Source organism: Wyeomyia smithii, chromosome 2 (assembly GCF_029784165.1).
Source record: "Wyeomyia smithii strain HCP4-BCI-WySm-NY-G18 chromosome 2, ASM2978416v1, whole genome shotgun sequence".
Classification (NCBI taxonomy): domain Eukaryota; kingdom Metazoa; phylum Arthropoda; class Insecta; order Diptera; family Culicidae; genus Wyeomyia; species Wyeomyia smithii.
Window position 1 is genome coordinate 209,446,252 of NC_073695.1, and position 12,599 is coordinate 209,458,850.

General features: G+C 37.8%; 1 protein-coding gene across 2 annotated transcripts in view; it reads right to left on the minus strand.

The window, feature by feature from the left end:
* Window positions 1–288: 288 nt before the first annotated feature.
* Window positions 289–12,599, minus strand: part of LOC129724269 (CD151 antigen-like) — a 191,963-nt gene continuing 179,652 nt past the window's right edge. For both annotated transcript variants that reach the window (XM_055679000.1, XM_055678999.1), the window contains 3 exons: window positions 1,248–1,421; window positions 975–1,148; window positions 289–907 (listed from right to left, as the gene is read on the minus strand). In XM_055679000.1, the coding sequence (XP_055534975.1) occupies window positions 764–907; window positions 975–1,148; window positions 1,248–1,421 (492 nt within the window). In that variant the 3' untranslated portion in view covers window positions 289–763. The remainder of the gene's footprint in view (window positions 908–974; window positions 1,149–1,247; window positions 1,422–12,599) is intronic.

Below are 12,599 nucleotides of genomic sequence, written 5' to 3' on the forward strand. Positions count from 1 at the left end.
TGAATATGGGAGAAATGTCCGAAACTTTTGCATATTGTTAAGAATAAATTCAACAAAAATATCCTCTAACGCATTATATTATGTAAATTAACAAAGGAATCATCCTTGTACCGATGACATCGGCAAAATGCAATCAGAAAAAATATCGTTGGAAACCTTTTGAGTTTAAAGAATTTCATATTTCGGTTAACGGTATAGATCCCCATTCCAAAAGTGAAAAAATTTTGTTACTGGCTGGTTAGGAGTAACTTTCGGATGTAAAAATTATACTCTCTGCCTTACTGTTATGTTAAGATTTTATTGTACACATCGAAAAGGTATTATACACATGGCAAATTAGTCATCTTTATCATCATAGTTTTGGTTGTTATGGCTCTAATAGTTGTTCGAAATCATGACTATGTTTTGTTTCTTGTTCAACTAGTTCAAACTCGAAGTTGTACTTTCGCTGTATTTAATAAATATAAATTCTATAGTGAACAGGTTGATAAATTGGCTCATAAAATAACATTATTCAATATATATTTAATCAAAGCGTAACGTCTAGGCACTACGGTACAGTTCTTGTTCTATTTACAATTAATACAAAACACGCTTTGTTCAATGATTGATACTTTTTTTCTCAAAAAAGCACTCATTGACAAATGTACACTCATTTTCCAATTGGCAGACCCTAAATCGTCTGATCGTCATACCCATAGATAAGACTGATATTGTCCGGCAGCGGATCCATTAGTTCGACTATTGGATCCGCTGGCTTTTGTCAATCGAGTACATCCTTCAGCTTGACGTACAGACAACAGGACAGAATCATACCGAACACCTGAATAACGCAAATGCCCAGCCCAATGGCTCCCAGCAGGATCAGATGATGCCGCAGGTCGTCGGCCATCTTGTAGATGCAGCCCTAAAAAATGGAACCCAGTTAGCGACCAAATGGATTAAACTAAATCAAAACAACGATCCACTCTTACCGTGTACGGAATATTGCTGGGACTGTCGCTGAGGCCACACTTGGGTGTCATGCTGATGCAGCACGAATCCGGTACACGGCGGCCCTCGGTCGGTCGTATTAGATCCTTTCGGCGGGACCGCAACCACACGCTATAGCGCCAATCTTCGAACCGAACCGCCCCACAGCAACCGAACTGAAAAGAGGTGGAGTTGTCCGTTGATTAGTATTTTTGCGGGTAGGTACACAACAAGCGAGATTGGTGCTTCGGCAATTTCATCGCTGAAATACTGACCTGCTGCTGCATCCGGTCGATGGCTTCGGTTTGGCGCTCGTTGACACCGTACTGCTCCATGAAGGTGCTGTTCAGGCTGGACTGCAGCTCCAGCTCGATTTGGGTTTCGTACAGATACGCGAGACCACCGACGATGGCTTCCAGCAGGAACACGAACAGCAGAATGAAGGTATACTGCAAGTGGAGTCGAAAAAAAGCATGATGAGCGTGATTTTAGAGAGGTGAACGAAGGATGATCAGCGTTGTGTCTTGATGCGCCTGCAGGTAGGCTGCAGATGGGGCTATGATTGAAATATTTCAGGCTTGATTTCGGTTTAGTCAAAAACAACGGATTGAGCTAATTAACTTTCACGTTAGGTCAACCTGGGGTTTGCGAAGTTAAGTTATTTAAACCTGCAGATATGCTGCCAATAAAATATGATATCCGGCGGGATGATAGGAAAGAATAAAGTACTAGGAAATGTATCACTATTTTAAGGCAATGAAACCCATTCAATAATGAGGTTGGACGTAGTCATTAGTTGAACTCGTCCAATAAACTAACATTTGCTGAAGTAAGCAAAACTTTTGAATTTTTTGGAAAAACAAATTTCTGTAGATTTCCGAAACTCATGTATTTGAATGTAAATTATAATCTTTGGCTGTAAATAACGATTTTGGATGTAATTTAAATCATAGATACTCTTAGTGAACATATCCCTAATCCCTTAGTAAACAACTATGGTTGTACACACAGTTGTGTTTATACACAAATTATGTTTAGCTTGGCATTTTACCAATTAATTAGGAACCTAATCTCATTTAATTTAATGAATAATAAAGCTAAACGTAATTTTATGTCATATTTGATATAATTCCTAGAGCCGAATAATTCAAAGGTATTATTATTGAATGTTGTTGTTATTGTAGCTATTGTCATCGCCGATACTAATCATGAGAAAAATAATAACCCTGACCTTTCTCCAATGTTCCATTGCTTTCCGGTAGAAGTGCAGAGATGCTCTCGGTTTACATTTTTTTTCACTATTTTGTCTGTTTACATTTGTCTAAATTTTTTTTTTTTAAAAGACAAAAACGAAAAATGAAGAAATAATAAAAAAACCAAGAGGAAATGACTAATCATTTCCTTTACTTCATCGTAGCTCTGTCTCATCTATTTTTGTTTGAGATTAATTTTTATATTTTTTTTTCTCAGCTCTATAAGCAATAATTGAGCATAGCTGTAGTGTGATTTAGTTTTAGTTTTGATATTACACTACAATGCTCCTTTGCGATTCAAATAGTGTTTTTTTGCTTCATTTCCTTAGATGTTGAATACCTTTGTAAATATAGAGTAATTTGTACATTTTATGATACAATCTCTTATGTCTCCCAGCTGGTCTCGGGGTGCAATGCTGACTTAACAAACCAGCCGTTGTAGGTTCGAGTCTTGGCTCTAGAGAGACTGTTAGTGCCAGTAGAATTGTAGCGCTAGCCCTACAATTGTTCTGTGCATTAAACAGTTCGCCGCGAAGTGTGTGTATAAAAAACAGAAGGTCGAGTTTCGAATTGAAATGTGGCACCAAAGATTTGCTTTACTTTTATGATATAAATTGCGTACATGTTTGCCTGACCCTAACAGAAGTCTTATTGTTCGTCGGTTTAAGTTGGTTCTAAATTGAAAATTGAAAAAACTTTTGTTTCTCTATGAAACCACATACATTTGTGCGTGGCCCCAACAGCCTTCTTATGCTGATTTGAATCGGCCCACATTGTTTAGTATTCACTGAGATATATCACACACACACACACACACCTGTACGCCTCAAGAGCATTTTTATTCTATAAATCGGTAAATTATAATTCCCAAAACTATGAAAATTTGATCGAAATAGCTCGAAACATAATTCACCTCATAACTTCACATCACTTCAATGAAATACTATGTGTTTATATACGTGATCAGCTGACGTAATAATGTCACAAATTTATACAATGATGCCAGCTTTTTTTAGCTCGTTTAAAAAGGCTATTGATTACTTTTGCCCCATGCAAATTCATGCCCCACATTGCTCTACATTTTTGATGAATAATATGCTAACCAAGTTTTGAATAGCTTAGCTTAGCTTAGTTCTGACAGTACATATCAATGGTTGCTACTCCGTGATGGGTCCGAGCCGCTCAAGATGCACAATGAATCAACTGAAAGAAAAACTGGGAGTGGTAATTCCTTCTCACTGTGCATCATTCAATGACCCGATTTTTTTATAGACCAATAACGGCGCCGGCCACGTCCTTACAGTCAGATGGGGATATCGTCGGTTTCGTGCAACACGAGCACAACTCAATTTTTTTTTTAATTTTGAAATAATAATGTCAAACGATGCCAAACACGGTTAAGTTTTATTCAACAAGAACTTGTTCCGAAGTTCACAAAAAAAAAAAATAAAAAAAATGTGAGTGATATGTCTTTGGAATTCAAATCAAAAACTTGCTTCAGAGATTGTAAAAAAGAGTTTTTAACTTGCTTATAGTTTTGTTGGACGAAATAAAGGTAATTTTAAACGCTAATTTTCCAATCCCGCTTTTCTTGGAACTATGAATTTCTAGTCGTGCCAGTGCCGCACGAAACCAACAATAAGGAAGGAATGTTAGTATGTAGTCTTTGCTTTATTAGAGACCGAGTATACCTCTGCATCCCTACAAAGACCACGGAAGGGTGTTTTTGTTAGTGGGGTGGGTTTTTGATCAGGATTCACTTTGATAAGTGATATGACCATGATTCAAATGATTAATGTAACAATATAGATATGATCATGTATATATAATGTGAGAATAGTAAAGATGAATTATTGAATACACTAAGAAGTATTGGGGTATGTAAAGAAGATCTCAGTTGATTGCCTCCCATAGCTGAAATATTCAAATTTTTAACGAGGAAAAACAAATGGGAAATGTTCGCTATGTTGTGCTAAAATAAAATAGATGAACTTATATTAGAATGATTCACGATATATCAATAGTTGTTATTGAGCTACTTTCTGTGGCTGAAAAGAAAACATGAATTGAAATAAGTTATTATTTCAATTAAGTACAACATGGCAGCGCAACCATTCACCGTATAAAGTCATCCAAACAATATGGATATGATCATGTACATAAAATGTGAGATAAATAAAAATGAATTAAAAAATACAACAAGAAATGCAAAGAAGATCTCGATGACTGCTCTCTATGAACTTTTTGAGATATATTTATGACCTATCAATAGTTGTTGTTGTGCTCCTTACTGCGACTGAAAACATGAATTGGAATGAGTTATTACAATAACACTGCAGCGCTTGCACAGACGTTTCGCTCTAAAAAAATAAGTTATAAAATGTGATATAAAATATTAGCTCATATGAAGAAGAAAGTTGATACTCTGCCATTGCTGGATGTTATTACCTTTTTAGAGAACATGTATGTTAAATAAGAAAATTACGAATAAAAAAGGTCATTATATTGTGTTGAAATACAACAAATTGGAATTGGAATGAAATGGAATAAAGTATTATTATTAATATTTATATTAAACAACAAAAGACATCTTAATAATATTTTCTCGACGAGCTGTAAATATTATAATCTGAATTTAGATCAAAACAAAATTGAATCAGCATCCAAAAGTGAAAGTACGATGTAAAAATCGTAGAACCGCCTTGTTCATAGCTGGATCTGAAATGGTCAACATGTTGATAATATAATAATGCTGCTCCTTTGTCTGATGGTTCATTAAAAGTTTTCATGTTTGTATGGCGGTATATGAATGATCTTTGTTCAAAATCTATATCGTATCAAAATCGATTATGAAAACCTTTCAATATCATACTTAATAAATTCAAAAGTATTAAACTAGTTAGAGTAGACGTATCTTGTTTTAACGTGTAAATATGTAAGCGTGTAAGTATACAATTTTTTCTGCAGGGGTACAAAAGGTAGACCGGGTAAGCCCCAGGTATGACAGTTCCAGAAGGTATGTAATTCACGTCGATGCATTAGTATTAGTGAGCGTTATGAACTTTTTCCAATTTTGCATGATATTCAAAATAATTATGCATTTTAAACCAAACTCACAAAACATACTTTTCTGAAAAGTTATAGAAATGATGTTGAAACTTGTTTTATTTGTGAGAAACACACAAACATGCTGGGGTTTAGGTAAAATATGCTGTTTTCATCATTTTGCCGGAAACCTTTTTGCACTTTTAATTTTTTTTTTTACTTGTACTCTGATAGCGCTTCTAAATAGAGCCACTTATTTTTCATACAGTAACAGAAGTCATAAGCTATGACAATGACTAAGATTATGCTCCAACTGTTCGAAACATATCATTTTTATAAATTTTATTTCGACATATTGTCGCAATTTTTTCACACTAAATCTCAAATAATATCAATTTCTAGTGTGTTTCAACTAAAGATTCACTCTTCAATCAAAAATATCAAACATAAAACTCTATAAAACGAGAAATTCTCGAAAATGTTCCGAATTCCATGAAAAAGGCGAAAATTTTCATAACGAGCTTAGCCAATGTTAGCTATGTTTCTTCAACACACGCATAAACATACTTTATATGCGCACTTCATGTTGACTCACGCATACACAGTTCTGCCGTTTTACGGCTCGAAACATCAAAGCATCTAAACCACTAATTCGAATACCTCTCCGTCGTCGTAATTCAATGTGCGCCCGACATTCAAATCTAACAGATTGAGACAAAATACTTATCCTAATCCATTTTCTTCTGGATCCCGTATCAGTATCCTCCTTGCAAAGGTGGTTTTATGTCAGGCCACTTGGTATCGGTAACCACCCTCCACACATACACTTGTCTATCACTTGTCGTTGCTGTCTTGTCACATAGCAACGCTCATAAAGACGCTCTTCCCAACACACTCATTACCGTTTTTCACAGGCCCCGCACGGCCCGCACAGTATCAACTTCAATCCGTTTAACCTTCTGATGGTGGGAACCTTTCCTAGCAAGCACGTCTATCACACACGCTGGTCTCCCGAACGCCTCCGTCAACACAACTCGTCCACAGGCCGAGTCCAAAGTTGTATTCCGAAATTGTCACTTTCTAATCTTCAAGCAACACACTCACTTTACTATCACACCCTGACCAACTCAAATGCAATTTCAATTGCCCTGATTACGTCGATTTAAACTCCATAATTCACTATAATGGTTGAACAAAACTCTAAATACTGCATCCAACACTTGTTCACAGTCAGTTTGTCTTTCAGAATTGATCAATTTTCGTAAAAAACGCGTAAGAAAATATCAACTTAAGTGCTGGAAAAAATATAAGCGAAAAATCACACGCGGAAAAGCTACGTCCATTCGCGTCCGCAGCTTGCTGCGATCTATCAATATGCTAACCAAGTTTTGAATAATATGTTAACCAAGTGTTTAAGTGCACTTCACATGATGTGAACATAATTAAAGTTTTCATCATCTCAATCCAGCACATAAACTAGGATTGTCAGTTGACACGGATATCTTGCTCGAAAAATTTCCTAGTGGCTTGGAGTTGATCCGACCAATTAAATGACGCCATCTTTTTATGACCCAAAACCTCATATAAAATTATGAAACCACGGTGGGTTAGAATGGGACCAAGAAGTATGTCACATACAAACTATACCTACATTGTTTTCACTTAACTAACTAACGAAGCGTCGATTTTGCCATACAAGGAAAACATATGATACTAATCATCAGATTAAGACTCATCAGTGATCGTTTATGCGTGTTTGGAATCAAGAGCAGATTCTTCAATGTCAGTCAGTATACAATATATGCGCACCAACAACACCAAACCCACTGACGTAAAGGGAGAAAGCTCCCAAAACATGATTGCAAGATCTTCACCGGGAACACAAACGCCCTGATTGAACAGGAACAGTTCATCCGTACCAGTATTGGTAGATAAAACCTACATGCTATAAGTAATAAGGATGATCATAGGTTGTTGAACTTAACCACAGCCAAGGGGAATGGCAATCTGTGGCACATATTTTGCACGAAGAGATTCCCGGAAACACTAATGGCAACATCCTAATGGCGAAGCCTGCTTTTAGTTCGACCGCATTCGGGTTGACGATCGCCATTTCTCAGACGTCATAGATGTGCGATCTTTCGAAGTCACCCATCTCGTAGTAGAAACGATTCGCTGTCATGTCATGTCATGACTAACATGTACCAGTCGGGCACTTCACGCAGGTTGAACATCCATAGGTTGTCAGTTGAAAGTGTTACCGCTGAGTACACTCGGAAGGTTGATGAGCGGATTGGTGAATCGGTTGGAGACCTGAAGGAAGGGCACATCCGCGATACGGTCAGCAATACAGCGCGAGAGCATTGGGCCGGGCCGGATCGCAAAAACCATACGCAACACGCGGTTCGATGTATGTCAAGAATGTCAAGAACGTCGTTGGCGCAGCAAATCATATAACACGCCAGATAGGGGTAAAATGCCGTGAGGCTCCGTTTCTCCATTTTTATTGAACCCGAATCTTCTTGGGACTGCCGTTAGGTATTGCTTTAGGAAGAAGGGTTAGTGTGCTTAGTGAACCCCTTGTTAATTATTGACTTTGCTGACTTCGTAAAGGCAGGGTTGGCCTTCTGGCAGGTATCAGGTAGGTCGGCTAAAAAGCCATGGCTTATAACGGCACGTCCCCCTCACATGTGGAGGATTTGTGCCTAAAATATTGCCGAGCTATTTGACATTATGCGCGATAATGCCGCTATAGTTGTGGAAGCTTTCCTGCATGCATAGCTGACGTGGCTCTCAAACGTAAGCTTGTCGTCGACCATTACTTCCAAAAGCTTCAAGGATCGCTTTGAAACGATAGTGCATCCATCGGCACTAATCGCCTTCTGTTCTGATTTACGGTTGTTCACTACGATGACCTCTGTTTTATGATGCGCTAATTCCAGTTTGCTGGAGTGCATCGAATCCTCAACTACGCGTATGGATAGCGCGGCTTCCAACTCGACCTCGACCTCGGCCGTTTTAGTGACGGAAAGAATAGCATCCACCGTGGACTTACCTTTATGGAAGTTGAACTGGTTGCTTGACAGACCGGTTTCACTCTCGGTGAATCTTAAAAGTCTGTTGAGAATAACCCTCTCAGGCACCTTGCTCGCCTAGCAGACAGATTGGTCTACATGCCGATGGGTTACCTGGTGGTTCCCCGGCCTTCGGCAGTAATACCAATCTCTGTCGCTTCCACTTATCCGGGAAGAGGCAGTCGTCTAAGCATTTCTGCATGACCGCTCTGAACAGCCCGGAAGCTACCTTTATGGCCAAAATCGTGATTCCATCTGGTCCCGGTGCCTTCCCACCTTCAGGGAGTTCACGATTTCAATGAGTTCGTCGTTCAAATCGATTGGTGATGGTTTCATTTTGGGCAGATCACGAGAAATGGTCTATTTCGCCCCTTTTCACCCTATTTTTGCATATTTTCGGAAATATAAACCCTTTCTCGTGCTCTACACAGAATAAAAGTATTACCAATCGATTTATTGACCAATTTTACATAAGAAATGCTATATTTTAGGTTTCCAGCCCAGCGGCTTTGAATTAGTGGGAATTTGGGTTCATTTTTTCCCAGCGTGCACTGGTGACCATGCGTTGGAAACAAGTTGGACCATGCTTCGGAAACGAGAGGATAGAACCGTCGAGAGGAACAGCAGAAAAATTGAGGAGGATGGATGAGCAGTGAGTCTTCCAAGCTTGGACACGGTCAGGAAAACACTAAAAAGGTAAAAAAAACATAAAGCTCCTGGCCTCCCAGCTGAATTGTTGTTTGAGACCGAATATAAACTACCAGCGGACTGGTTAGACGGACTGATATACTCTGTTTACAAGGAGCGGATGCAACAATTATCGCTGCATAGCACTCCTTAATTCTGCATACAAAATATCCTTTCAACATCATGTTTATAGATTAAGACCGTTGAAGGAAGGGTTCGTTGGAAGTGAAACTCATAATCTGTTTATAGACTTCAAGGCGGTATGCAATTCAGTTAAGCGCAACGATATATGGCAGATTATGGTCGAACAGGAATTCCCAACAAAACTGATTGAGCTGATTCGTACTGCCCTTGATAGTTTTCATCATTTGAAGTGTGTGAACCAAACTGCGAACTAAAATATATAGCTGCAAAGAAAGCAACAGTAATTCATGAAAACATATTGATAAAAAAAAATGAGAATTTTTATTATAACAAAATAATGTGAAAAAAATTTTATATAGATAACTCAGCAACAAAGAAAAAAATGTAAATTTTCAAACAAAAGTTTTGGAGACAATTGGGGAATGACCATTTTTTTAGAATACTTTCACTTTAATGTAATACATTATTCTCTCTAAAGGGGATGGTGTAGCACCCACTCATCAACGTAGTAATCAAGTGCACAGTAAATAACGATAACGGAATTCTCTACGTAGCACACCTGCCGTGTGGTTATTTTCGGTCTCTCTACCTACTACCTTGTTTTACTCCACCCAGCGCGACCCATACGCGCAGTGATACTAACTTTTCGTTAGCTAAAAAAGTAAATACTGTAAATTGTGCAAAAGATGCATTCCTTTGCACAATTGACACAATGCATCTCGCCCCAGCTGTCTAAGAATAGATTTTAACCTGCATTTGACTATAGAAGAATATTTTGGTTTATTGAAGAGTCGCTTGGAGCACAACCTGAAAAGTCGACTACTCTAATCAAGTAGATTCTCCTCAATTAGCAACCCAAATGGACCATTGTTATCGAAAGGAATTGCCAAGTCCGCGCGAATTCAGTGTGTTAAAGTAAAGTCTAGAGGAAAGACAAGCCGTGTGTTTTATTAGCACCAATCATGTTTTATTTCGAAATTCCGAAAAATACTGTAATATTTTTCGACATAGTCTCATACATAGTATTGTAGCGGTCACCTAAAAATTCGATGTTAGTTTTGTAGTATAGAGTTAGAAAAAAGTGCCAAAATTTATGTCGAATCGAATATAGAGAATTACCTCCATCGCTTATGATAGAAAATTCTTTAGCACTACACGCACATTTAAATGATATTGCACTTAATTTTCAAACAAAATCACAAAAAATTACATCGGAAGCAATTAAAATTTAAATGATAAAAAAATGATTAAATGATAGGGGACGTGTAATATTCAAATCTTTTTACTGCGTACTGCGCGAAGCATCAACTTCGTGTAGAGTCGCCTGCTAGTGAGATATATTTTTGAACCGGAAAAAACAGAAAATAGTCGTTAGGGATTAATCACTGAACAATTGTTGTGAAGAAATGTGTGTGATCATTCATGAATAATATGACCAATGTGTTCCTTCGGGATGCCTATGCCTATGGGTTATTTCTATAGATTCTCACTAACCATCCACTAACATCCACTAACCATGTTTTAATTAAAAAAAAAACCTGCTTTTTCTTATACTGATCGATGACCGACCTTTCAGTAGGCATTACGTAATTTTTCTTAGATCTCTACGAGTTTTCTTAGATTTTTAAATCGAAAAATCCTTTTCAATCCTTTTTTTCAAATTTTCACTAACTGGTAAGTAGTGCACAAAGTGACATTTCTTTTGCTGGTCTGTGCGGAATATAGCCCTGGTAGTGTACAAAGTGACATTTCTACTGCTGGCTTTTAGGAAATACAACCCTGTTTTACGAGTCATGACAGTGATGCCAGATGTGAAAACATGTCTTAATTTCGAAGACATTAGAGTTCGTGTGAAGAGAAGAAGCATAATCGGCGGTTGATTAACCGCACCCGATCTCATGTGTTTGTTGTTGCCTTTTAATAGGGACAGTGTTTACAGATTTCCTATGTATAAAGACATTGTTTCGTGGAGTGTGGACATTAGAAATTTGACCTGATCCCACTGTGTCATAATTTCTTAACGGCAGGGTTTGTCTCACTTACAGTTGTTAAAATTCGAAATCAATTTTTTAAACAGTTCTGCTGTTAATTATAGAAAAAAAAACCTAAATTAATCCACCTAGCGGTCAGACCCAGCCTTTCTCATACAAACTTATTATTTGTAAAAATAGATTTACATGAACGCTTCAATCCAATAAATGTATATTCACTCTTTAGGTTCTAAAAAATTGATGTTGTACATACATCTATACATATAAAAATGCAGTCCGGTCTGTCTGTCTGTCTGATCCATATTGGCTCAAAAACTACCGAACCGATCGATGTGAAAATTTGTATGTAGGGGTTTTTGGTACCGATAAAGGTTCCTATGATAGTTTGAGACCCCTCCCTTTTCTGGAAGAGAGGGGTCCCATACAAATGAAACATAAATTTCTGCACAACTCAAGAACAAACCAAGCAAGTAAAACCGAATTTGGCATGTGGATGTTTTAAGGAGTAACAAATATGTCCATAATAGTTGGACGCCCCTCCCTTTTCTGAAAGGGAGGGGTTTCATACAAATGAAACACAAATTTCTGCACATCTCGAGAACTAATTAACTAAATGGAACCAAGTTTGGCAGGAAAATGCTTTTAGTGGTAAATAATATGTTCATAATGCTTTGACACCCCTCCTTCTTTTGGAAGGGAGGGGTGCCATACAAATTATACACAAATTTCTGCACATCTTGAGAACTAATCAACTAAAAGGAACCAAATTTGGCAGGTGAATCGCACAGCTCATGAACCAATCGAGAAAATACAACCAAATTTGGTATGAGAATGCTTTTAGAGGTTACAAATATGTTCCACAATCGACCTCAGGCAACATTTTGGATTGTAAGATGGCAACATCTGGTTTCTGGAAAACAGCCAAAAATGGCCGATTTCCACCCAATATAATAATATCCGGATCTAAATTGATACACAGTAGCTCAAATCGACCACAGATACCATTTTGAATTCCAAGATTGCGACTTCCGGTTTCAGAAAAAACAGCTGAAAATGACCAAATACCACCCAACATGAGTATCTCCGGAGCAAGAGTGTTGCAAGAAGCTAACCTCAGACACCATTATGAATTGTATAATGGCAACTTCTGGTTTCTGGAAAACAGCTTAAAATGGCCGATTTCCGTCTAACATGAGTATCTCCGGATCTAGAATGATACACAGCAGCTGAAATCGACCAAAGACCCCATTTGGATTCAGGTTGGCGACTTCCGGTTCCTGGGAAACAGCGGAAAATGATCGAATTACACCCAATATGTGTTTCTTCAACCAGAATCACGCTTAGAGGCCAGAAATTATCTCAAATACCATTTTGAAATCCAAGATGGCGACTTCCGATTTGTGAAAAACAGCCTAAAATAACCAAATACCATC